We start from the raw sequence: 27,569 nt of genomic DNA, 5'->3' as shown, positions 1-27,569 counted from the left end.
AAGTTGATTAAAAACCCAGTGAAGGCTCATTTTGTGCTGAAATAATCTGTAGGGAAAATAGCTTAACACCTGAAGAAGTAAAGGTTCAGAATTAAATGTGTTGTAACCTAACAGTCAGATCTGCATAGGTACCTGACGTTATTGACAAGTTTCAATCTAATCCTAATGCATACATGATTATAATAGAAAATCTGACTGAAAAAGCATTGACAGAGTTTGAATGTCACAGAGTTGTTACCATCTGTTAGCATAACAAGGTCCAATATCATCATTCCATTTTTCAATATTTTGTTTTACACAATTTTGAACTTTAAAAAAAATCTATACCTTTTGTTTAATAACAAATCTTTTTTGCAAATACCACTCGAAGTCAGCTGATCATTATGAATATGCACAAATGTTTATATGCATATTTAGATGACTTGTTTTATATACATATTTAGATGACCTGCTTTTTATGCATATCTAGATGACCTTGATATGCATATTTAGATGACATGCTTTATGTGCATATTTAGATAACCTGCTTGATATGCATATTTAGATGACCTGCTTGATATGCATATTTAGATGACATGCTTGATATGCATATTTAGATGACCTGCTTGATATGCATATTTAGATGACCTGCTTGATATGCATATTTAGTGAACCTGCTTGATATGCATATTTAGATAACCTGCTTGATATGCATATTTAGATGACCTGCTTTATATGCATATTTAGATGACCTGCTTTATATGCATATTTAGATGACCTGCTTTATATGCATATTTAGATGACTTGCTTGATATGCATATTTAGATGACTTGCTTTATATACATATTTAGATGACCTGCTTTATATACATATTTAGATGACCTGCTTGATATGCATATTTAGATGACTTGCTTTATATACATATTTAGATGACCTGCTTGATATGCATATTTAGATGACTTGCTTTATGTACATATTTAGATGACCTGCTTGATATGCATATTTAGATGACCTGCTTGATATGCATATTTAGATGACCTGCTTTATATGCATATTTAGATAACCTGCTTTATAAGCATATTTAGATGACCTGCTTAGATTTTTAGGCTAATGTAGGAATTTTTAAAAATTATTTTGGAAATGTTCATTGTTTGTGGACTTGGACCTTTTTCTGCAAAGCAGTCGACTAACAACATTACAGCATTGGGGCATACCATATTTACCATATATGTTGGGATGCCATATTTGTTGGGACACCATAAAGTATGTTTTAAAGTAAAAAAATTGTGAATTGTATGTTCTATGACATCGCTTTTTTCATTACAGCATTGGGGGCATACATTTTTACAAACACATTTTAATTTGTAATATGTTTGAGTCAGACTTTTCTTTCTGCAGATGTCCTTGACTTCCATACTTAAGAATGCTTCATTATCATTATAGTCTTTGAAGGCAACATGGTCATATTGTTTTGTATAGCTGGATGATGAGCATTATAGTCTTTGAAGGCAACATGGTCATATTGTTTTGTATAGCTGGATGATGAGCATTACGAGCAAGACTGTTATTATTATTTTTTTAATTCCAGCCGAACGACTACTGGGTGAGTGTACGTACAGTACGAACTCTTAATGATGGTGGTATTTTGGATCCAGATGACCAGTTGAATCATGTTGTTGATGACCGAGAACAGGTAGGGTCAAAATTTTTTATATCTCTACTTTTGCTCATACAGCCCATGTTATAATGCACTTGTTTATAATGCTGTTCTGGATAGAATCTCGGGCCCCATAACCTAAATTAAACCAGTCTATGACAATATGGGTTGAAAGAAAACAACATGAAACTTGATGTTTTATATTTCTTTCATTTTAAAACATAATTGACAAATTGTTTTATCATTACCACTATGCTGTATTTCTGCATACAGTGTTGTTCTCAATATATCTTGGTTTGGTAAATATGTTGTTTTCACTATAGCTGCTATAGCTAGTTTCTCCCTTGAAGCACTCTTTTAAAGATTTGTCATGTTTATAAGTTAATGTAACCCTTCATTTAGAAGTTTTATGATGGTTTCCCCCCTCCCCCATTGTGTGCCCCCCCCCCTTATTATTGTTTCTGCCAGTTAACTTTGCCAAAATCTGTTGGAGTTTAACCATATGGGGCATGGGGCTTAATAATACAAAGACCGTGAGTGAGTTTGATTTCCAGCATCTGACAGAATTTACAGAAATTATGGCCCATGACTACCAGTCGTCATGACCTTAGCTTTGGCAGCATAACTTTACTAGGCTTGTCGAATTTCAAACAACTTTTTCATGGAGCTTTATATTGATCAGATGTTGAAAGAGATGAATTTTAAGTATTCCATACTATCATTTAGAAGAGTTATGTCCCCTGATTTCCTGTACACGTGACATTGCTTTCAGCAGCATAACTTTACTAAGGTATGTTGCACATCAGTTTGCACCTTCATATTATTTAGTCAATGCATTGGTTGCATTTTAAGCATTCCATGTTTTCATTAAGAAAGAGTTATGTCCCTTTATGATAGGAATAATTTTGTTTGTCATTTCTCAGCAAATTGTAGAGAACTGTGCCCATTGCAATGCACCCATCATTACAGGCTTTTGTTAATATTACTTTATTATTATAATAAATTGTTGTAGCATATCTAAACTTTTGAAAAAATATTGATTGTGTATCAAAACTTCATTGTTAGTATTTAGTTATTGTTGTGATAGTTGTTGTTGTTGTGGGGTTTAACGCCATATTTCAGCACATGATAGGCTATGCATGGCGGCCAGTATTATTGGTGGAGGAAGAACCCTGGAAAACCCCAGGAAGAACCACCAACCCACGAGAAGCTACTGGCTTGTTGTGATAGAGTTATCACAGGTCAAAACTGAATTTCGGTGTTAACTGCACACATTTTTGATTATGATAATCCATTCTCAATATTTTACTTTCTACTAACAGTTTCTCCTCTTTTCATATACAGTTAATAGCAGACTTTGAGGAACAGGGTGGCCCCAGTTATCCAAGCAATGGGGATGGAGCCAGTGCCAGCTCTGCAGGGACTTCTAGTCCAGACATCTTCCAGAGTGAATTGCTGTCTAACAAAAATTTTCATCATCGTGGCTACTCAATGGATGGGGGGAATGATGTGGTTGTGACCGATAGTGATCTTTCAGCAGGTAATTACTGAGTGTACATGGAGTGTGAGAATGAGGTAGTTGTGACCCATAGTGATCTTTCAGAAGGTAATAACTCAATGCGGGGGTGGGGGAATGAGGTGCTTGTGAGCCATAGTGATCTTTTAGAAGGTAATTATTCAGTGCATAGGGGGAATGTGGTGTTGTGACTCACTATAACCTTTCAGCTGGTAATTACTTTGTGGAGGAGGAATGATGTGGTTGTGACCAATAGTAACCTTTCAGCAGGTAATTACTCAGTGCATGGGGGGAATGAGGTGGTTGTGACACACAGTGATCATTCAGTAGGTAATTACTCAGTCCAATGGGGGAAATAAGGTGGTTGTGATCCATAGTGAACTTTTAGCAGGTAATTTCAAGATGCATGGGAGGGGAATGATGGGGTTGTGACCCACAATAACCTTTCAGCTAGTAATTACTCAGTGAAAGGGGAATGATATGGTTGTGACCTTTCAGTAGGTAATTACTCAATGAATTGGAGGAGTGATGGCATTGTGATCCACAGTGACTATTCATCAGAAACTTACTCATTGAATTGGATGAATAATTGAGTTGTGACCCCCATTGACCTTTCAGCAGGAAATTATTCAGTTGTGTAAGAAATGATTGGGATGTTACCCCAATGACCTTTCAGCAGTAATTACTCAATCATGGGGGAATGATGTTGTGACACACTGTGACCTTTCAGCAGATAATTACTGAGTGGTTGCGGGAATGGCGTGTTGTGACACACTGTGACCTTTCAGCAGATAATCGAGTGGTTGGGGGAATGAACATGTTGTGACACACTGACCTTTCAGCAGATAATTACTGAGTGTTTGGGGGAATGATCGTGTTGTGACACACTGTGACCTTTCAGCAGATAATTACTGAGTGGTTGGGGGAATGATCGTGTTGTGACACACTGACCTTTCAGCAGATAATTACTGAGTGGTTGGGGTAATGATCGTGTTGTGACACACTGTGACCTTTCAGCAGATAATTACTGAGTGGTTGGGGGAATGATGGTGTTGAGACAAGCAGTTACGTTTCAGCAGGAAATTACAATGCAGGGCAGTCACTTGTGCTTTAGTCAAGATTGAGTTGATAATTTTTGACAGACAAGTGAAATATATTTTGGCACATATTAGGTCTTACGAATAAGAAAATCTTTTTTTTAAATGTAAATTGATTAGAAAAGTTTTGTTTTAGCAGGTTGAAGAGAAGAGATATTTCTTTCCTTTCCTTTTCTATTCTTTTTTTAAATTTTGATTTGAAAAATAATTTTAGTTGAGCCCATATGTAGATAATAAATGATTGTGTCAGCTATTTCATACATTTTGGAAAGGAATATTTTTTTATGGGCAGAAATCAAACACTTTTTTTATATAAGAAAGGCACCTTCTTCGCAGCTGGGGATTTATAATAAATACAGTGGGGCAACCATTGTACAATCCATTAATAAATTTGCCCTGAAAAAGCGAGGGATTGAGAGCAGCCATGGCTAACCTTAACCCTGAATTATTGGATGAGAAGCAATGGGATTGAGAGGAATTAGTACATCAGTTTAAATGGGAGAGAGAAACAGATTTTTTTTATGCCCAAAAGTGTGTCATGAAACTTGTGATTTTTCTAATTAGCCTCAAATATGTGAATTTACCAAGTTTCATAGGGGACATATTTTCATGTGGTACCAGTTTTCATGTATTTTTTAGGGGGTTTTGTGGGGTGTTTCACCCCTTCTCAGCACATGATATGCTATACATGGTAGCCAGTAGTATAACCCTAAAGAAAAGCTGCCCTGAGGGTGGAGGGGGGCTATTGGCAAGAAACATGCACTCATTTTATTTTGCCATATTAAGAAAAAAAATGAAGTCATATGAGGCTATAATTTTAGAAGAATCACAAGGATTATCTCCACTTGGTTGAAATATGTCGTGATTAATTAATCTGAAGTTTTCATTTACTTTCTGTAGTCACTTTTGAGGTGAATGAAAAATATGAATACCAATATCAAGACTGTTCTGTATTTATCCTGTGCTGTAATACATTAGGAACATATTCTAAATTTCATGTCATGTTTTTACAGGGTCCAGTTTAACTGTGCGTCGAGGAAGTGAGCCTGCCTTGAATACGTTAGAGGATGAAAAGACAGCCAGTGGACACATGTTTAATGGATTAAGCATTAAAAAGGTAAGAAACATTTTTCTTGAAAGGCAATGAATACTTTCATTTTTGTTTTAATTGTTTTCTTTCCTTTCCATTAAATTGCTATAAATTTAGAAATCATGTACTTTTTTGCTTATGGACCGCTCCAGTGGTCTAGTGGTTAGAGTGTCCACCTTTAATGCAGGAAGTTGCGGACTCAAACCCTGGCAGAGTCATCCCAAAGACTTACAAAAAAGGTACTAACAGCTACCCTTGCTTGGGGCTCAGAATTAAGAGGTTAGTGTTAGGACTGGTCGGCCTGGTGGCAGGATGCCCCCGTGCTTGACATCACTATAAACTGCCACACTGCAGACATCATAGCAATATGACTGAAAAAACACACACACATCAGATCTTGTTAATATTTGCAAAAGATACATTTTGCTTAATACTGAAATTCTTGTATTTGTGCAGGGGTTCTTTTATTTACACTGAAGGATCCTTATTTATTGGATGTTTAAATTCACAGCAGTGTTTCCCTTTACGCACATTTGTGTGTCAGGGACGCACACTGGAGAAAATTGATGCACACATTTTGTTGCCGTGATCAGGATTTATTTATATACCCAATGCATTGGACGATGGATGGCATCGTATATACTTCGATCATAGGCATTGGCTGGTTCCCCACTTTGTTTGCTCCCTGCCTTGCACTCCTCAATTCGTATAGCAGAGTGCACAGCAGGGAACATACGAAACAATGAACCAGACTAGCATAGGCAATGTTATGATGGAGTAGCTTCCCCATATCTTGCGAGCTCTCATGCGATTTCCATCGAGCTCAGCAAGCTGTCATCTAGATGTTTAACCTCAATGCTTGTTGCACGAGAAAGTGATCTCCAGATTAAAACATTGTGCACTAAAAATCCTTAGCAAAGAAAGTGAGAAAAGCAGAACACAAAAGAGTAACTGTGGATCTAACTTTAATGAAAAATGGAGAAAATAATTCCCTTGACTGGAATATGGCACATCCATTAGGATTACCGGTGTGACTGCAAAAGTGAATAATCCTTTCGTGACAGGGTTTTTGAATTTTTAAAATTCTGCCCGCATTTGCCACAACAAAGAGATCAATAAACTTGCAGAGACAAATGCATTATTTGGATTACAAAGTCAGCGGGTCATTGCAGATTTTGTTGGTTTTTAACTTTGCTGCAATCAAAGAAAGATCTTAAAGTTCAAGTGTAACTTATTAGAAAGAAGATGAATCATTATCCTCCTTGATATTTGGATAAATGTGTTCTAGGACAAAGTACAATGAAACCTATGATAGTACACATTTTATGAAAGGCAATAAATTAACTGCCATTTTGTTAAAAAGATTTATTTGGCTTTTTGTATTAGCTTGTATGTAATGTGTTGGGCTATAATATTGCTTCATATTAATTATAAGGAGACTGTTAAAAGAACGACTTTAAAAGAAAAATGATCTAATAAAATTATTTTGTGAATGGACAGTGCAGTTGTTTGTTAATTGTGTGCATGTTGGTTTATTTGTATGTTGAGAGAGAGAGAGAGAGAGAGAGAGAGAGAGAGAGACAGACAGACAGAGAGAGTGTGTGTGTGTGCAAGTTGCAATACCCTATTTCAAGTTGAAAAAGTCATGAAAATTTGTCAGTACATTTTTAAACCCCCACATTTTTATTTGACCCCCAGTTGTGACATTAAAGGTTTTTTTTTAACAATCAATTTTACACCCCTAGGGGATACACTATTCACAATTTGGAACAGCATCAAAGTCCTCAAACTTAATTGGAAACCCCATGAAGAATATCATTCTCTGAGTAATCATGTCCAGGTTGCATTACAATAAGGAATATTGTGCAGAACATGTCAAGGTTATATCTTGCATGGCAATCAGAGTTAAGTACATTGCCCAGGCACATACCACAGTATCCGACCTGGGATGTTGTAGAAAACATTTTATAACTGATAAGCTTGGTACAACATCTATATAGTTGGGTGAATTTCAGTTACATGGATGAATAAACTCATAAAAGTTGTAATTTTTATCTGGGCAGGATTCACTGGAATAAATGATGATTATCAGGGCAGCAGATTAAATGTTTTGAAGACTTTGGCACTAGTTGGAATAACCTTAATGTCCTGATAGTAAGAATTCAGACTGGTTGTCAGTTCTTTAAAAAAATGGGTTGGATAAGTTTAGGATAGACTGGTTGTTTATCTGCAAGTAGTGGTACATTGTTACGACTATTGAAGAATTAAACTTTCGTAGCTCAAAGTAAAGGTATATTTGACTTCTAAATTGAATTTATGCTTATTGAAATGAAAACCGTTGTATCAAAAACTTGTGTTAATTGTATTAAGCTATGGGACTTAAGGAATTAAGATAGATAAGGAATTAAGCTAGATAATCTTTTTTTAAATGACTTAAGGAATTAGTTGGATAATCCTCTTCAAATGCTTAAATCATTAACAGGATGAAATGTTAAATTGTTTTAAGATTGTTTTTCAGTCTTTGCAGTAAAAAAAAATGTGTGTATTAAAGACCAAACTTTAGATTGTTCACATTTAATTTATAAACATACTATCTTCTTATTACATAGACAAAGATTTTGTCTGGAAGTCAATATTGATAGGGAAGCTCACAAACATAATTAGTTTACATTTACATCCATCTGTGTTGGCTGATTGACTTTAACATATGGAGTTGATGATGGCTGGTATGTTTGTATACACCTGGATAAATAGGTGGAGGAGTATTTACAAACACTTCTGTATTTTACTTCCTGCCCACATGTTGCACCTGTCAGAGCCTTTTGGCTATCTTGCCATAGTCATCTTTTTAACAATGACTGATAGAGTTATAATAATTATTACAGTAATTAAAGTTTTTAATTGAAATAATTGAAGTGGGAAATGAATTTTGAATCTCTGAAGTCATTATGTTTGGTCAGCGTTACCAAACTTCAACAGATTTCACTGTTGCTATAAACCATGAATTCAAAAATGAAAGAACAAAAATGATATTTCTATGGAAACAATATAACCCCAACCCCAATCCACAATAACCCCAACCCCAGTCCACAATATAACTCCATCCCCAGTCCACAATATAACCCCATCCCCAGTCCACAATATAACCCCATCCCCAGTCCACAATATAACTCCTTCCCCAATCACAAATATAACCCCATCCCCAGTTCACAATATAACCCCATCCCCAATCCCCAATAACACCATCTCCAGTCCAGAACAGAACCTCATCCCCAATCCCCAATATAACCCCATCCCCAGTACCCAATAACACCATCTCCAATCCACAATATAACCCCATCCCCAAACTATGAATTTAATTACTGATGAAAATATTCTTCTCATAACCATGAAAACCGATACCCACAAATATAGAGGAATTCATGATAAATCAATTTCTACTGATTTGTTGGTTGGTTTTTGGCTGCTTTGTGTTCAATGGTACATCAGCACATACATATTATTTAGTACTGAGAAAACTGGAGTCAAAGTTTTGCCCAGAAATACACCACGGTCTGGACAGGATTCCAAAATCCCACCCATAGATTGTGAGTTCAGGATGCCAATAACATGAACACAGTGTACTATTTGCTAGAAGTGACTGTTTTCCAGAACAATCACATGAACACCCTATTATCACAGTCTGGTGCGAGTGACTCTTTCTTAAAACAATCACATGAATACAGTTCGATCTCTCCAGAAACATGCCTGATTCATGAGTATGTCATCATTATAACATCTTGTGCTGAAGCCCTTTGCTATTTAATCTTAATGTAAAATAATAGGGATATTTACATGTAGCATGATTGTACATAATTGCAGAATTTTCTTTTTTCAAATAGGAAAACATTCAGTGTTTTCAGTTTATCTAATATGTTTTAATGTTCCTACATTGTGCTGCATTTTCCTGTAGAACTGCCTTAGTTGTCAGTAAGGACTGCATTGACAGTTTCCGGTAGAATTGTCTTAGTTATCAGTAAGGACTGCATTGGCAGTTTCCTGTAGGATTGTCTTAGTAGTCAATAAGGACTGCATCTGCAGTTTCCTGTAGAATTGTTGTAGTTGTCAGTAAGGACTGCATCTGCACTTTCCTGTAGGAATGCCTTCATTGTGAATGAGGACTGCATTGGCAGTTTCCTGTAGGATTGTCTTAGTAGTCAATAAGGACTGCATCTTCAGTTTCCTGTAGGAATGATTTACTTGTCAATGAGGACTGCATTGGCAGTTTCCTGTAGGATTGTCTTAGTAGTCAATAAGGACTGCATCTTCAGTTTCCTGTAGGAATGATTTACTTGTCAATGAGGACTACATTGGCAGTTTCTTGTAGGAATGACTTAGTAGTCAATAAGGACTGCATCTACAGTTTCCTGTAGAATTGCCTTAGTTGTCAATAAGGACTGCATCTTACAGGTCATAATTACAGAACTTGTAACCATTTTGAAAATTTGATCAAAGCTCATTTACATAAGAAATTATCTCCACATGGATTAAAAGTATTACATTTTTCCCAACGTTGACTAGAAGTGTCAAAGCTGAGTTGTTGAGATGTTTTGGCTCAGAGAATCCCAGTCATCACCTTAGTCTATGATAGTCTTAAGAGAGTAGCGGGATTGAATGAAAATTAAGTTCTGATGCATGTATTGGATGATTATTTGCAGTTATTAATGTTGAAATTATGAAATTACATTGCAACTTGAATTTACTCATCATTTTCAAACAATTTGCAACAAGTAATGAGCTTTAGTATCCTTTTGAATCGTACACAGCCCCTGGAATTGCAAAAACACGGGATGTTATATATCTTAAAATATCTAGCTTTAGTATCCTTTGAATCATACACAGCCCCTGGAATTGCAAAAACACGGTATGTTATATATCTTAAAATATCTAGCTTTAGTATCCTTTGAATCATACACAGCCCCTGGAATTGCAAAAACACGGTATGTTATATATCTTAAAATATCTAGCTTTAGTCTCCTTTGAATCATACACAGCCCCTGGAATTGCAAAAACACGGGATGTTATATATCTTAAAATATCTAGTTTTAGACTCCTTTGAATCATACACAGCCCCTGGAATTGCAAAAACACGGTATGTTATATATCTTAAAATATCTAGCTTTAGTATCCTTTGAATCATACACAGCCCCTGGAATTGCAAAAACACGGTATGTTATATATCTTAAAATATCTAGCTTTAGTATCCTTTGAATCATACACAGCCCCTGGAATTGCAAAAACACGGTATGTTATATATCTTAAAATATCTAGCTTTAGTATCCTTTGAATCATACACAGCCCCTGGAATTGCAAAAACACGGTATGTTATATATCTTAAAATGTCTAGCTTTAGTATCCTTTGAATCAAACACAGCCCCTGGAATTGCAAAAACACGGTATGTTATATATCTTAAAATATATAGCTTTAGTATCCTTTGAATCATACACAGCCCCTGGAATTGCAAAAACACGGTATGTTATATATCTTAAAATATCTAGTTTTAGACTCCTTTGAAACATACACGGCCCCTGGAATTCCAAAAACAAGGTATGTTTTATATCTTAAAATATCTAGCTTTAGTCATTGAATTAATCCCCTTCATGTAAAATTCTATTCCACTGGCCATTAATTAGACAATTAGGTGTTAAGTAATGGTGCTTGCTGTACCCTCAATCATTTATTATTGTTCCTAATTACGTGATATCATTGTTACTAATAGATGATTCCTGATAAGGTCACTAGGAGACCATAGTCTGCCGATTTTACCTGGATGATGGGCAAACCTGGCAGTTCTATATGTGACCACAATTGAACAATGTACACTGAAGCAAAATCAACTTAAAATTTACAAATAGAGATACTGATAGAAAGCCTGATTTGCGTTTTGTTTATGTGTGTATGCTTTGTAACAGTTACTTGAGATTTGTTGAATTTATTTCAACTTCCAAACACCATATAAACTTGACAGTAAATCTGCCAGCATACCACAAATATGACTGCTGATGACATCATTCAGGAACTATCTATTACATGTGATGTCATTGTTCCTACTTACATGTGATATAATTGTTCCTAATTACATGTCACATCTATATGTTCTTGTAATAAACTCATTGATATTGCACATGACATTTATATACCATTGATTCCCACTGATTGCATTTCACATCTTCAGTCCCCACCCATGCACCCCTTTTGACAATCTGTGCAGTTAGGAAATATGATATGTACCCCATTATTTCCAGTCAGCTGACTAGATGCCAAAAATTTGGTCTGGGAAGAATGTAATAGAAAACTAGTCATCTTCATTAAACATAGGTGTCAAAATGTATTTACCTGGATCTTTCCTGAAACCTTATATCCATCCTTGTGGATGCCAGGTTATCACTTTCATGGATGACTTCTGTGGGACTTTGACCAGAGAAGGGAGAATTTGAGGAGGAGGATTTTAGGTTTTGACTTGGTACACGTAGATGTGGATGTGTAAATGATTTGATGGGGAAAAATAAATAATGGGCCTTCATGGAATATCATGTTCCCCTACCCCTTTTACATGTATTTAGTTCTTTTCTTGACTGGTTACGATTTTCAGCACAGAAAGACACGTTTGAGATTCCTTGGACAGATGTCAACATTAATTTGTCATGGTATTGTCAAAAGTATTTTCGTTTGTAAACATTAGGGACAGCATAAAGCCAATTCTTAGGAAGTAGTTTAGGAATAAGGCATGGTTATTATCTACAGGTAGGAATAAGGCATGGTTATTATCTACAGGTAGGAATAAGGCATGGTTATTATCTACAGGTAGGAATAAGGCATGGTTATTATCTGCAGGTAGGAATAAGGCATGGTTATTATCTACAGGTAGGAATAAGGCATGGTTATTATCATCAGGTAGGAATAAGGCATGGTTATTATCTACAGGGGAAAGACCTGTGGTTCTTCATGGAGCAATGCTCTTAATTTTGATGAGATAGTTCCAGTGATCATTTGGATAATAAAAACAAAAACAGGATCTTCTTTTGCAGCTCTGGAAAACCAAACTTTTAACCCATTTGTTGACATTAACTGTTTATCTTTGAGGTATATCCTGTTTATGGTTTGGAATAAAATCTGTTAATGAGAACCAGATATTCGGGTCAAGAAAATAAGATTGTCTATCCTGTAATCATTATCTGCAGCCATGCATGACTATGAAAAACAAGGATGGTTGTTGTTTTTGTGGTTGGTTGTGTTGGGTGTCTGAGTTTGTGAAGAGAATGTAGAGATAAAATAATCACATTGCCAGCATGAAAACTGATTCTCTGATTCTCCTATCTACTTTTCTATATATATATGCTGGTATGGGTTATGCATGAGTTTTATTTTGTATATATGTTGTTTTGGGCAATGCATGAGTGTCATTATATATATATATATATATATATATATATATATATATATATATATATATATATATATATATATATATATATATATATATATATATATATCTGTGTGTGTGTGTGTGTGTGTTGGTTTGGGTAATGCAATGAATTTAATGTTTAATTTTGTATATATGTTGGTTTGGGCTATGAATGAGTTTTATTTTGTGTGTATGTTAGTTTGGGTAATGCATGAGTTTAATTTGTGTATATGTGGGTATGGGTTGTGCATGAGTTTAATTTTGTGCATATGTTGGGTATGGGTTTTGCATGTTTAATTTTGTGTATATGTTGCTATGGGTTATGCATGAGTTTAATTTGTATACATGTTTGTATGGGTTATGCATGACTTTAATATTGTATACATGTTTGTATGGGTTATGCATGACTTTAATATTGTATACATGTTTGTATGGGTTATGCATGACTTTAATATTGTATACATGTTTGTATGGGTTATGCATGACTTTAATATTGTATACATGTTTGTATGGGTTATGCATGACTTTAATATTGTATACATGTTTGTATGGGTTATGCATGACTTTAATATTGTATACATGTTTGTATGGGTTATGCATGACTTTAATATTGTATACATGTTTGTATGGGTTATGCATGACTTTAATATTGTATACATGTTTGTATGGGTTATGCATCTGTTTAATTTTGACACATGAACACTTCATCTGTTATTGTGCTTACAGATTACATGTGTAGTTAATTAACTAGTCTGGTATAATAATTTCTATATTAATGACTGTGTATATATAAACACAGACTGATATATGAAGATATATGGGTGATATTGATTGATTGTACTATGTATATATATCTGCACATGTATATTAGAGGGACTCAAGGTAGACTAGTTCTATCTTGTAATTGTGCACCTTCATTAAATAAATGGATTATTATTATTTATTATTATTTTTCATTGCAGAATTTTTTACATAAAATGTATCTTCTGGCACTGCACACACTGCTTGTTTTTGTCCACTGCTTGTTACATTGCTTCTTTTTGTCCACTGCTTGTTTTTGTATTGTACACTGCTTGTTTTGTCCACTACTTTTTTTGTATTGTACACTGCTTGTTTTTGTACGCTGTTTTGTATACTGCTTGTGTTTGTACACTGCATGTTAAAATGCTTGTTTTTGTACACTGATTGTTTTTGTATTGTACACTGATTGTTTTTGTACTGTACACTGCTTGTTTTTGTACACTGTTTTATTGTATTCTACACTGCTTGTTTTTCTACACTGCTTGTTTTTGTATTGTACACTGCTTGTTTTTGTATACTGCTTGTTTTGTACACTTGTACTCTTCTATTTATCCATTGTTTTGGTGGCAACATGTTACATCAGATTAACGTGACTAAACGGTACTGTATTTGAAACCACCATATTTATTCAAAGACAAGTCCTTTCTTAATGATAAGCCCAATGACTAGATAATTTTTATGTGAAATTACCATAATGCATCATTGGTAAGTTCTTTCTTGAGAATAAGCCACATGACCCAATGATTTAAAAAAATGAGCCTCCATATTTATCCATAATCCCCATGACAAAATTAATTTTATGTGTGAAACAGCTATATTTATCCAGTGATAGACTCCTTTTTGATGATGAGCCCTATGACTGATTGTATATCAACCTATCATATTTGTCAAATAATGTCTTCATGATATGCATGACAAGGCTAATTTTATATGAAACTACAATATTTATCAAATGATAAATCCTTTCTTGATGATAAATAAGACCCATTACTAATTTTATATCAAAATACCATATTTATCCAATGATAAGTCCCATTTTGATGATAAGCTGCATAATTCATTTTATTTGAACTACCATATGTGTCTGATGGTAAGTCCTTTCTTGATGATAACCCCCATTGCTAGACTTGTTTTATAGACTTATTTTATACGAAACTACTATATTTATCCAATTACAGGTGGCTTTTTGATAAGCTCCAAGATTATATCAATTTTATTTGAAACTACTGTATTTATCCTTGATAAGTTCCTTCCTTATGATAATGATATCTTTGATAATAAGTCCATTCCATATGTTTTGACAAAAATGTTCGGCTGGTCTCCTGGTCTTATCTTGGGAGAGGTTTCTGTATCTCCTGGCAAGAACCTGTGATATTACTCCAAATAATGGGATGAAATTATTTGAATCCTTTATCAGCCTTTCCTTTAATCTTGTTATTACCCCTCTATGCATGTATTTGAGAACTTTTTCTTTGTTAAAAATTACAGTTCCCTCCTGATATCTTACTGTTCAATGGCTCTCACAAAAGGCAGATATCTACAATTTATTGTTCCTTAATTGTAGAGAAATGTACCTTCAGTTTACTGCAGCTTTTCATGCCAGATAATTTAACCATATCTGAATGACAAATAACCCTATCCCCAGTATTCAGTTGGCTTATTTTAATAACCCTATCCCCAGCATTCAGTTGGCTTATTCTAATAACCCTATCCCCAGCATTCAGTTGGCTTATTCTAATAACCCTATCCCCAGTATTCAGTTGGCTTATTTTAATAACCCTATCCCCAGTAGTCAGTTGGCTTATTTTAATAATCCTATCCCCAGTATTCAGTTGGCTTATTTTAATAATCCTATCCCAGTATTCAGTTGGCTTATTCTAATAACCCTATCCCCAGTATTCAGTTGGCTTATTTTAATGTTATTCAAACTTTGGACTCTAGAGCAATATTCTAGAGTTCTAATTTGTCTTTTTTAAAGCAATTGTATGTACATGTGTAAGCATTATATATCAAATTGCATTCTCTAAACATTCTTATATTGTTTAAAGATGATTTTGTTGTCTTTTAAATATTTGTTAAATAATGATATTCTTTTCCTTTTATTCTTTCCCTGCCATTTGGTATGGGGCATGAATGGTTAGCATTTACTAAACTGAGCATCCTGCTAAAATTAAGTAATGCTATTTATCCTTCCTTGTTCTGTTACAGTAGAGCTTGTACTGGAAAATGACACTGAATATCGTATCGGATCAAATTAAAGATGAATTTAAAATTAATGTTATTCAGTCATTGCCAATTAAGTTGTTGTAACTAAATTATATCTCCAATTCTTTTGTTCTAATGTTCCTTATTGACAATAAATATTTCATGAAGATTCTGAGCAATTTAAAGGTCTTTAATCATTCTAGGCTGTTACTTAATTTTAATTGATTTGATATTTTTGTATTATTCCCAATTTAATTTTCCCATAAATGTCACTTTGGCAGATTTATGTCTTTTTATGAAGGATTTCCAGTATGCTGAATTGTTAATTTCTTCATGAATGAGGCTGACAGTTTTGAAATTGACACATTTCTTTGTGAATGAGACTGACAATTATGAAATTGACACATTTCTTTGTGAATGAGGTTGACAGTTAAGAAACTGACACATTTCTTTGTGAATGAGGCTGACAGTTATGAAATTGACACATTTCTTCATGAATGAGGCTGACAGTTATGAAACTGACCCATTTCTTTGTGAATGAGACTGACAGTTATGAAACTGACACATTTCTTTGTGAATGAGGCTGACAGTTATGAAATTGACACATTTCTTTGTGAATGAGGCTGACAGTTATGAAACTGACATTTCTTTGTCAATGAGGCTGTGACAGTGACAGATTTTTATGTGAATGAAGTTGACAGTTATGAAACTGACACATTTCTTTGTGAATGAGGCTGACAGTTATGAAACTGACACATTTCTTTGTGAATGAGGTTGACAGTTATGAAACTGACACATTTCTTTGTGAATGAGGCTGACAGTTATGAAATTGACACATTTCTTCATGAATGAGGCTGACAGTTATGAAACTGACACATTTCTTTGTGAAAGAGGCTGACAGTGACACATTTTTGTGTGAATGAGGCTGACAGTGACACATTTTTGTGTGAATGAGGTTGACAGTGACACATTTTTGTGTGAATGAGGTTGACAGTTATGAAATTGACACATTTTACTATAAATGTTTCTTCACTGATGTTCAGTTTGTGAAGATGAGATGGCTAAGGGTTGAAAATAATTTCCTGCAAGTAAATAAAAATATGACTTTGTCTTTGTTTCTTTGTTAGTACAATTTTAATAATTGCGTAATCATTAATTAATAATTATAATATATAATATTCAAATATTTTATATTAAAAGTAATATATTAGTATTTATAATAATATTATAATATATTTAATAATAACTAGCATGTTATATTAAGTTGTATAATTATTATATAATTATTAATATAATTGATAATTAATTACATGATTCCAGCAAGACATTTGTTCTTTCATGAGACAGTAATTAGCTTTATTTTGTATTGCCTTTCTTAATTGCGGGGTTACATCCCAGATCATTGCTGTGGTGTCTATTACTGCAGGTACCAGCATAGAAGTTAATGCAATGAAAATTCTCGCTGAAAACTGCATTGCATCTTTTTTGCTGGTAAAACTATAGCTATGATCACACATTATCCTTCAGGATACTTTCCATTGTTCATCCATCATTCTATTCATCGTTACATTTATATTTCCAGTACCGAATATGTAAAATTTGTTACTTAGAACTAATAATTTTACAAGTTATTGAGCCATCCCATGCAATGTGAAATATTAAATTCCATATTCAAGAGAAATATTAAATATAATATTTAAAAGAAATATTAAATATAATATTTAAAATGAATATTAAATATAATATTTAAGATTAATATTAAGTAACGTATGTAAGATGAATATTAATATCATATTTAAGATAAATATGTAATAAATATTTAATATATGAGAACTATTTAATATATAACTGAAATATGTAATACATATTTAATATATAAGAGAAATATTTAATAAATATTAAATGTTTAAGAGATATATATAAGCAATATTTAATATATAAAATAAATATTTAATAAATATATAATCTTTAAGACAAATGTAATAAATATTTAATATATAAGAGAAAATTTAATATATTTAAGATTAATATTAAATAACATATTTGAGAGGAATGTTACATATCATTTAAGAGAAATATTACATATATTCAAGAGAAATATTAAATATAAACATGATAATAATCTAAATACCTGTCTATAATAAATAATGCTGTAAGGGTTATAAAGGTTAAAACATTTATATAAAGTGTTAGGCCAAGTTAAAAAAAATATGTTTCCCATAAAAGGCTTCAACAAAGTTGAATTGGTTAGTTTACATTTTTAAATTATGCTTTTAAGAAAATAATGAGCTTTTACAGTCCTTTTGATTGTACACAGGAAAATATTACAAGTAAATTTAGAAATTACCAGGTGTTAAAATTTCTGAAAATAACATTCGCTAAAAGATGCAATGTCAGGAAAAAAAGGGTAATGCAGTCTGGTTACAGGAAAAATTAATATATTTTGTTTTAATACCTGGTCTTATCATAATATAATTGCAATTAATGTGAATATTTCATGCAAGATGTAATTTCATTGGTCAGATGACATTATTTGACCATGATTTGCTGTTAATACTGTATGTATTTAAATCCATAGAATTATAAAGGTAAGTCTTAAAGGCTTCTTTCACTTAGTAAATCATCAAATGTTCATTGCATGCATGGACAGTGTATATGTGCATTGATGAATGGACAGTGTAGTATGTGCATTGAGCACAGTGTATATGTGCATTGATGAATGGACAGTGTAGTATGTGCATTGAGCACAGTGTATATGTGCATTGAGCACAGTGTATATGTGCATTGAAGACAATGTATATGTGCATTGAGCACAGTGTATTTGCACTGAGGACATGGACAGTGTATATGTGCATTGAAGACAATGTATATGTGCATTGAGGGCATGGACAGTGTAAATGTGCATTGAAGACAGTGTATATGTGCATTGAGGGCATGGACAGTGTAAATGTGCATTGAAGACAGTGTATATGTGCATTGAGGGCATGGACAGTGTAAATGTGTATTGATGACATGGATAGTGTATATTTGTATTGAGGACAGTGTATATGTGCATTGAGGGGCATGGACATTGTATATGTGCATTGAAGACTGTACATTTAAGGCATGGACATTGTGCATGTACATTGAGAGCATTGACAGTGCATATGTGCATTTAAGGCATGGACTGTGTATATGTGCATTTAAGGCATGAACATTGTATATGTGCATTGAAGACAGTGTATATATGCATTGAGGTCATGGGCTGTATATATGCATTTAAGGCATGGACATTACATATGTACATTGAGAGCATTGACTGTGTATATGTGGATTTAAGGCATGGACAGTGTATATGTGCAATAAGGATAGAGTAAATGTGCATTGATGACATTAATAGTGTAAATGTGCATTGAAGGCATGGACAGTGTATATGTGCAATAAGGACAGTGTAACTGTGCATTGATGACATTGATAGTGCAAATGTGCATTGATGACAGTGTATATGTGTATGGAGGTATTGGCAGTGCAGATGTGCATTGATGGCATGGACAGTATAAATGGACACTATAAATGTGCATTGAGGATTTGGACAGTGTAAATGAGCATTGATTTGAATAGTGTAAATGCACATTGAGGGCATGGACATTGTATATGTGCATTGTAGACTGTGTATGTGCATGGAGCCATTGGCAGTACAAATGTGCATTGATGGCATAGACAGTGTCAGTGTGCATTGAGGCCATGGACAGTGTACATTTTGTATTGAGGGAATGGACAGTGTAAATTTTCATTGAGGCATTGTTGCACAAATATATAGTGAGTGCATGGACAGGGCAAGTGAGTGCATGGACAGGGCAAAATGTGCATTAATGACATGAACAGTGCAAGCATTGATGCAATGGAAAATCCATCTTATAAAATGTGCATTGAGGGCATGGACAGTGTAAATGTGCATTGAGGACATGGACAGTGTAAATGTGCATTGAAGACATGGACAGTGTAAATGTGCATTGAGGACATGGACAGTATAAATGTGCATTGAGGGCATGGACAGTGTAAATGTGCACTGAGGGCATGGACAGTGTAAATGTGCACTGAGGGCATGGACAGTGTAAATGTGCGTTGAGGGCATGGACAGTGTAAATGTGCGTTGAGGGCATGGACAGTGTAAATGTGCATTGAGGGCATGGACAGTATAAATGTGCATTGAGGGCATGGACATTGTAAATGTGCGTTGAGGGCATGGACAGTGTAAATGTGCATTGAGGGCATGGAGAGTGTAAATGTGCATTGAGGGCATGGAGAGTGTAAATGTACATTGAGGGCATGGAGAGTGTAAATCTGCATTGAGGGCATGGACAGTGTAAATGCGTGTTAAGGGCATGGACAGTGTAAATGTGCGTTAAGGGCATGGACAGTGTAAATGTGCATTGAGGGCATGGACAGTGTAAGTGTGCATTGAGGGCACGGACAGTGTAAATGTGTATCGAGGGCATGGACAGTGTAAATGTGCATCGAGGGCATGGACAGTGTAAATGTGCGTTGAGGGCATGGACAGTGTAAATGTGCGTTGAGGGCATGGACAGTGTAAATGTGCGTTCAGGGCATGGACAGTGTAAATGTGCATTGAGGGCATGGACAGTGTAAATGTGCATTGAGGGCATGGACAGTGTAAATGTGCATTGAGGGCATGGACAAAGCACACATATTATGAAAATTGTAGAGAAATAGAGGATATTTCCTTGAATTAAGTGAATAACGTGTATAATTCATTGGAGTGAAAATATTTAAGTTTTTCACCCCTGAGATGAAATATATCCATTATTGACTCATAGCTAGCAAATTTTGTTTTTCTTTTATTCTTAAACGTATTGGCAAGCAAGATGTATAACAGGTTGAAGTAGCAGATTTCTTACTGGAACCCACTCATTGTCCCCAGTTTACCATTTATGTTTCGTTTCATGTATATACCTCTCCTTCTGATTTAAAAGTAAAATAGCACATTAAGAAAAAAGCAAGTTGTGCACCTTCTTTGATTTGAGCTTGAGTCATCTTTAATGGGATGTGCCATCTTCACTTGGCTATGGAAGGATCTACAATAATTTCAAAGTTGTAATTCCCTCCAGTGAATTATTGCAATTATTTTACTTGGAAAATCCAATAATTTACAGCCTAGCATAAAATAACTCTGGATATCTGAGAATGTAGGTCACTATACATAATAGCATATCAGGTAGATATGATTTGTTGTCAGTATTGTTTTACTTTCAGTAGTTGACATAAATATCATTACCTTTGTGTTAATCACCCATTAGCATGCACCCTACCTTAAAAATTCAGTTTATCAGATTTTGACTTAGAATGTGACTCTTTTGTATTCTGAAAGGTTGGTTTAGCATTATCTTTACAGAAATTTTTACAACGCAGAACCAGGCCCATGGATCTTGCTGAATTTTGTTTTTAATCTTGATCATTTGTGTACAGTAAATGTAGACTTTTCAATGAACCCATATGGCCCAGTATACAAACAGATAACTTGATATGATATACATGTATCGGTTGGTTTAAATTAACTGAGTGGGTTAGTTTGAACTGTATTGATATGATATTATCATGAAAGGAATAAAAATCAACTTTCCAGTGAGTATACAAATGTATTTTATCAACAGGTGACACTAAAGAATATTTTTTTTAATGTTTTGCATTATAATTGTGTGTAAGTACTTTTTATTTTTTTTGTGACATCTACTTGATATAATTAATATATAAAAATTAATCATTGGCAGTTTTGGAAATGAACATTTTTCCAAATGTAGGCGCATATGTCTTCTCTTTAAAAACGAGACCTGACTTAAAAGACCACTGCTAAGACAACCTGTCATGAGAGATCAAGTCTTGAGAAACTATGACTTTTGGGCAGAAAAAGTGGTCTTTTAAGACAGGTACTGTTGCACTAGCTTTTTGGAGTGACCTTCTTGTAAGGGACCTCTTTGTAAGGGACAGTGGCTTTATTAAGGTAAAGTTTATCTGAAATTTGCTTGAACTTTGGACATTACTTGCTCTGTGCAAGGGCAGTCATAGAATATATTGCCTTATAGTTAGACCTTACAACCTTCATTCCTTTGTTGCTCTGACTTGGGTGACATGGAGTTTAGTGTGGTATTGTGAGTGTACCTTATAATGAAGTACATTATATATATAATAATGGGCCTGATCTTTGACTGTGCTTAGATAGTATCATGAGTTCAGGGCCTGTTCTTTGACTGCTTGGACAGTATCATAACTTCATAACCTGGTCTTTGACTGTGCTTAGATAGCATCATGAGTTCAGGGCCTGATATTTCAGTTCAGGGCCTGATATTTGACTGTGCTTAGATAGTATCATGAATTAAGGACCTGATCCTTGACTGTGCTTAGATAGTATCAGGAATTTAGGGCCTGATCTTTGATGGTGCTTAGATAGTATCATGAGTTTAGGGCCTGATCTTTGACTGCTTGGATAGTATCATAACTTCAGGACTCAGTCTTGACTATTCAATAGTTTCTTGACGTCACGACCTGATTACTGATTGTGCTTAGTTTCATGACTTCAGGACCTGATCTTTGACTCTGCTTGGACAGTATCATAACTTCATAACCTGATCTTGGCTGTGCTCATACAATTTCATGACTTCAAGACCTGATCTTTGTGCTCATACAATTTCATGACTTCAGGACCTGATCTTTGTGCTCATACAATTTCATGACTTCAGGACCTGATCTTTGACCATGCTCATACAATTTCATGACTTCAGGACCTGATCTTGACTATGCAAGAGATTCTTGACGTCAAGACCTGATTACTGTGATTGTGCTTAGTTTCATGACTTCAGGACCTGATCTTTGAGCTTGGACAGTATCATAACTTCATAACATGATCTTGGCTGTGCTTGGACAGTTTCATGACTTCAGGACCTGATCTCTGACTGTGCTCATACAATTTTATGACTTCAGGACCTGATCTTTGACCATGCTCATACAATTTTATGACTTCAGGACCTGATCTTTGTATGCATACAATTTCATGACTTTAGAACCTGATCTTTGACTGTGCTCATACAATTTCATGACTTCAGGACCTGATCTTTGACCATGCTCATACAATTTCATGACTTCAGAACCTGATCTTTGTGCTCAGATAGTATCATGACTGCAGTACCTGATCCTTGCCTGTACCAAGCACGTGGTTCTGTACTATGACTTAATAGTATCATGTACTATTTTCATTCCAGCATAAGATAAGTGTGACATTAGTTTTATCATGACTATGATGAAGTACTTTCATGATGACCATGAATGACTTTTATCATGAATATGAATGACTTTTATTATGACTGAATTAGTTTCACCATGACTGAGTTTTATGATTTTATGACCTTTATCATATGAATGACTTTTATCATGACAATTACTTTTATCATAAATATGAATGACTTTTATCATGACTATAAATGACTCATCATGGCTATGAATGAGTTGTATCATGACTATGAATGATTTTATCATGACTATGAATGAGTTTGTCATGACTATGAATGACCTTTATCATGACAATATTGTTGCACAGTTACAGTCAAGGGCTGTTACTTATGTTGTCCCAATGTTTTTGTATTCAGATGACATACATAAAATACTGATGTTTGCAGGAAAGATATTTACAGCTTATTTCACAAGTTCAGCTCATGACACATGTTCATGAGCATATTGGACAATGAGAATAAAGTAAAGAAATGATGGTTGCCTTCATTATCAGAAATTGATTAATTTTTCTCTAATATGAAGCCAGTCACAAGACTTAATTCAACCTTGTTAGATGTAGAGACAATAAATGCATGTTTTTAAGAAATGTAGGTAATTTGTGTGCATATTCAAGGATTGGTGAATTAGCTTACAAAGCCTTGCCCCATCTTCACAATCCAACCTGTTTTGTCCTTGCAACATTTATTTGATTTATAAGTTGCATCTCCAGTATGTAATGCCAAGTAGAGTGTAACAGCGATGCATTGTTCATTGGCTGAAAATGGTTCAGGCAATTCACTTTGAAAGGATAATTTATACGTTTAGCATCAAAGAGTATAACAGCGATGTATTGTTCATCAGCTGAAACTGGTTCAGGCAATTGACTCCAGAAGGATACTTTATGTGTTTAATATCAAAAGTATGACTACATATCAGAGAGAAACCATTACAGATGTATTTGAAGGAAGGAATGTATTTGTGCAAACACTGACTGGCCTGAAATTTGCTTAACAAGTATTTATGAGTCCATTCCAGTTGTGTCTCCCTTTTTCTTGCTAATATAGGAACAGTTTAAATCAACTTGATTTTGATTGGATCTGGTGGCTTGCCGCTGCATCCAGTGAAATTCACAGACCTGAAACACTGAAATATTGGATCAGTCCACCAAGGTGTAGATAGGTTAGCATGTTAGAACCTTGGTTATTGAAGCTGGTCCCACTTTAGTTCATAAGATATTTGTTTACAGAAATTGCATAAATATAATTGTAAATGTACTTTCTACCACATGATGTCCATGTAGCATCATGTCCCACGCAATCGCAATATCCTGACATCATGCCAACCAGTCCTAACACTAACCTCTGAGCACCAAGCGAGACAGCTGTTTGTACAATTTTTAAAAGTCTTTAGAATGACTTGACCGGGATTTGACACCTGTGACTTCTTCTTTTAGTATATAATGCACATACAGGTAGTAGTCATAGTAATAGTACTAGTAACAGTGTTTTTGGCACATCATCACATAAGTAACTATATGAACATTTCAAAGAAAAGAGTTACATAAAAGTTGACTTAAGTAATAACAGATCAGTCATAAATTTTGTTAATCTCATGTCAGATGTGAGACCTAGTACCTTGGTGAGGTTCACTACATTTTTGTGCAGTCATGCCAAGTGGCTGAGTGGTCTAAAGCACTCAACATTATGGATCACTGCCATGTCGCCTCCGTCTGCGTGGGTTTGAGTCTTGGATTCGGCCATTGCAGATATGTAAGAAAGCTTTTACTGTAGCTTACCATGGGTCAGATTTCTGGGGTTTTGCATGGTTCTTCGTCCACCAGAGGGGCCCCGAGTGGGTGAGTGATCTAAAGTTCTCGGCTTGGGTGAATTCTCTGGTTCTACACTGCTACCACCAAGGGGCTCCTTCCTCTCCATCTGCAGTAGGAATATTGCTTTCATTATAAAATTATTTTTAACTTCTGTTTTCAATATTCCGGATCACTGCCATGTCACCTCTGTCTGCATGGGTTCGAGTCCAAGGCTCGGCTAGTGTGGGTATGTGGGAAAGCTCGCCAGTAGCTTCTTGTGGGTCTGTGGTCCTTCCCTGGGTTTTCCAGGGTTCTTCCTCCACCAGTTATACTGGCCACCATGTATAGCCTATCTTGTGCTGAAAAATGGCGTTAAACCCTAGAACAACAACAAAATCCTCCACCAGATATACTGGTTGCCATTTATAGCCTATATTGTACAGAAAAATGGCATTAAACCCAGTAATAACAAGAACAGCAGCAACTTTCAAGTACTATGCTATTGTACAAAGAGAAAGATCACAATGTGCACTCTGCTCAGGCATTATTGTATGGCATTATTATATGCTGTTGTATATAGCCTAATAATACTAATAAAGTTTATTGTACTTGTATGCTTTCAGAATTGTCTTTTAATTTTTCTACAAAACTGAATTTTTAAAATATTTAATAATGTAACGTTTTTTTTACAAATTATTATACAACTAAAATATGACCAAAAATGCACTGTGATCTTTATACATTTTCAGACATCACCTAGTACGAGTAAAAGTATTAAAAATGATTACAAGGAGTGGTAATTAAGTATTCTAATTATTGCCATTTAGGAATTTGATTACTCTTAGAATACTAATGAGTATACATATAGCTTTCATGCTAAGTTTTTAACATGGATTCTTGCTTTTGTGTAGCGACGTCACACTATTATGTGGAAAGCCTGTTTAAACTCCTTATACTGTTTTGCATGACGTTTACATTTCAATGAATAGTTTTTAAACTTTTAAACTTTTAAGGAAGAGGATGTGCCAAAGTCTCAAGAAGATAAAAAGCCAATGGAGAAGACAGCATTTAGTGTTTTCGCACGGGATGCATGGCGGCAGTCACTTGGAAATACACCATCCATGTTTAAATGGCTTGAGGCACAGGAACGGCAGCAGGAGCATTACCAGCAGGAAAAATATCAACAGGTATGCATCCAAAAATTAACATATGGTTTATATCAGAAAAATATCTGGACTGTCTTAAGGAAGAGAAGAGGCCCCCATTTTTGATGTCCACCAGTGACTTGTGGTTGTAAAGGATGTCATTGCATATTAAACTGTATTAGATTGGCAAACATTGATTCTTTGGGGATTGTTGTTGTTGTTGTTGTTGTAGGGTTTAACGCCATTGATTTTTTTGGGATTGAGTGTTGAGGATATGAGATTAATTGTTTATCATGTATACTAATGCTGTACTGAACTGCCCTACAAACATGGCAAACATGGGATTAACACAAGTGTAAGATAACAAAATTAAATTATATTTGAGATGGAAACAACCATATATATCTGAACCTTTTAGCTCACTTAGCCGTAAGGCCAAAATCCTTTGAATGATATTTTATAACGTTATTACTTTACATTATTAATAATCATAATTTGTAAGTATTTTTGTTCTAATATTGAAAACAGAAGTTAAAAATAATTTTATAATGAAAGCAATATTCCTATTGCAGATGGAGAGGAAGGAGCCCCTTGGTGGTAGCAGTGTAGAACCAGAGAATTCACCCAAGCCGAGAACAGGGCGTTTGCTTCCTAAAACTCCAACACCCCTAGCACAGTCAGAGCAAAATGTTTCTAAGTAAGACAAATAACATTTCCAGTATAAATTATTTTGGCCAAGGGTGTAGCAAAGCTAATTAGTCATATATTCACAATAAGTGGGTTGTAAGATGGGGATGGCAACAGTTCCTATCTTTCAGTTATTGAAAAATCTGGATTTTGTTGCATTGTGCATTTGCATTTGTGGGTATGCAGCTGTGGGTATTCGTAACTAGTCCAGTAGCAGCTCTGGGTATTCATAGCTAGTCCATTAGCAGCTGTGGGTATGCATAGCTAGTCTAATAGCAGCTGTGACTATGCATAACTAGTCCAGTAGCAGCTGTGACTGTGCATAACTAGTCCAGTAACAGCTGTGGGTATGCAGAGCTAGTCCAATAGCAGCAGTGGGTATGTGTAGCTAGTCCAATAGCAGCAGTGGGTATGCATAGCTAGTCCAATAGCAGCAGTGGGTATGCATAGGTAGTCCAATATCAGCAGTGGGTATGCATAGCTAGTACAATAACAGCAGTGGGTATTCATAGATAGTCCAATAGCTGCAGTTGGTATGCATAGCTAGTCCAATAGCAGCAGTGGGTATGCATAGCTAGTCCAATAGCAGCAGTGGGTATGCATTGCTAGTACAATAACAGCAGTGGGTATTCATAGATTGTCCAATAGCTGCAGTTGGTATGCATAGCTAATCCAATAGCATCAGTGGGTATGCATAGCTGGTCCATATCAGCAGTGGGTATGCATAACTAGTACAGTAACAGCAGTGGGTATTCATAGATAGTCCAGTAGCTGCATTTGGTATGCATAGCTAGTCCAGTAGCTGCAGTTGGTATGCATAGCTAGTCCAATATCAGCAGTGGGTATGCATAGCTAGTCCCATATCAGCAGTGGGTATGCA

The 27,569-nt window shown here is 34.9% G+C and overlaps 1 protein-coding gene across 7 annotated transcripts in view; it reads left to right on the top strand.

Annotated features, from left to right (window-relative positions):
• LOC149781024 (partitioning defective 3 homolog) overlaps positions 1–27,569 on the top strand; it is a 146,875-nt gene that overhangs the window by 37,611 nt on the left and 81,695 nt on the right. For all 7 annotated transcript variants that reach the window (XM_089938157.1, XM_089938153.1, XM_089938156.1 and 4 more), the window contains exons 2-6: positions 1,568–1,672; positions 2,981–3,176; positions 5,263–5,366; positions 25,871–26,044; positions 26,575–26,699. In XM_089938157.1, coding sequence (XP_089794283.1) covers positions 1,568–1,672; positions 2,981–3,176; positions 5,263–5,366; positions 25,871–26,044; positions 26,575–26,699 — 704 coding nt within the window. The remainder of the gene's footprint in view (positions 1–1,567; positions 1,673–2,980; positions 3,177–5,262; positions 5,367–25,870; positions 26,045–26,574; positions 26,700–27,569) is intronic.

Source organism: Sinohyriopsis cumingii, chromosome 16 (genome assembly GCF_028554795.1).
Source record: "Sinohyriopsis cumingii isolate HCF-2022 chromosome 16, ASM2855479v2, whole genome shotgun sequence".
Taxonomy (NCBI): Eukaryota; Metazoa; Mollusca; class Bivalvia; order Unionida; family Unionidae; genus Sinohyriopsis; species Sinohyriopsis cumingii.
The sequence above is the reverse complement of the archived record's forward strand: the minus strand, read 5'-3'. Positions and strand labels throughout refer to the sequence as shown.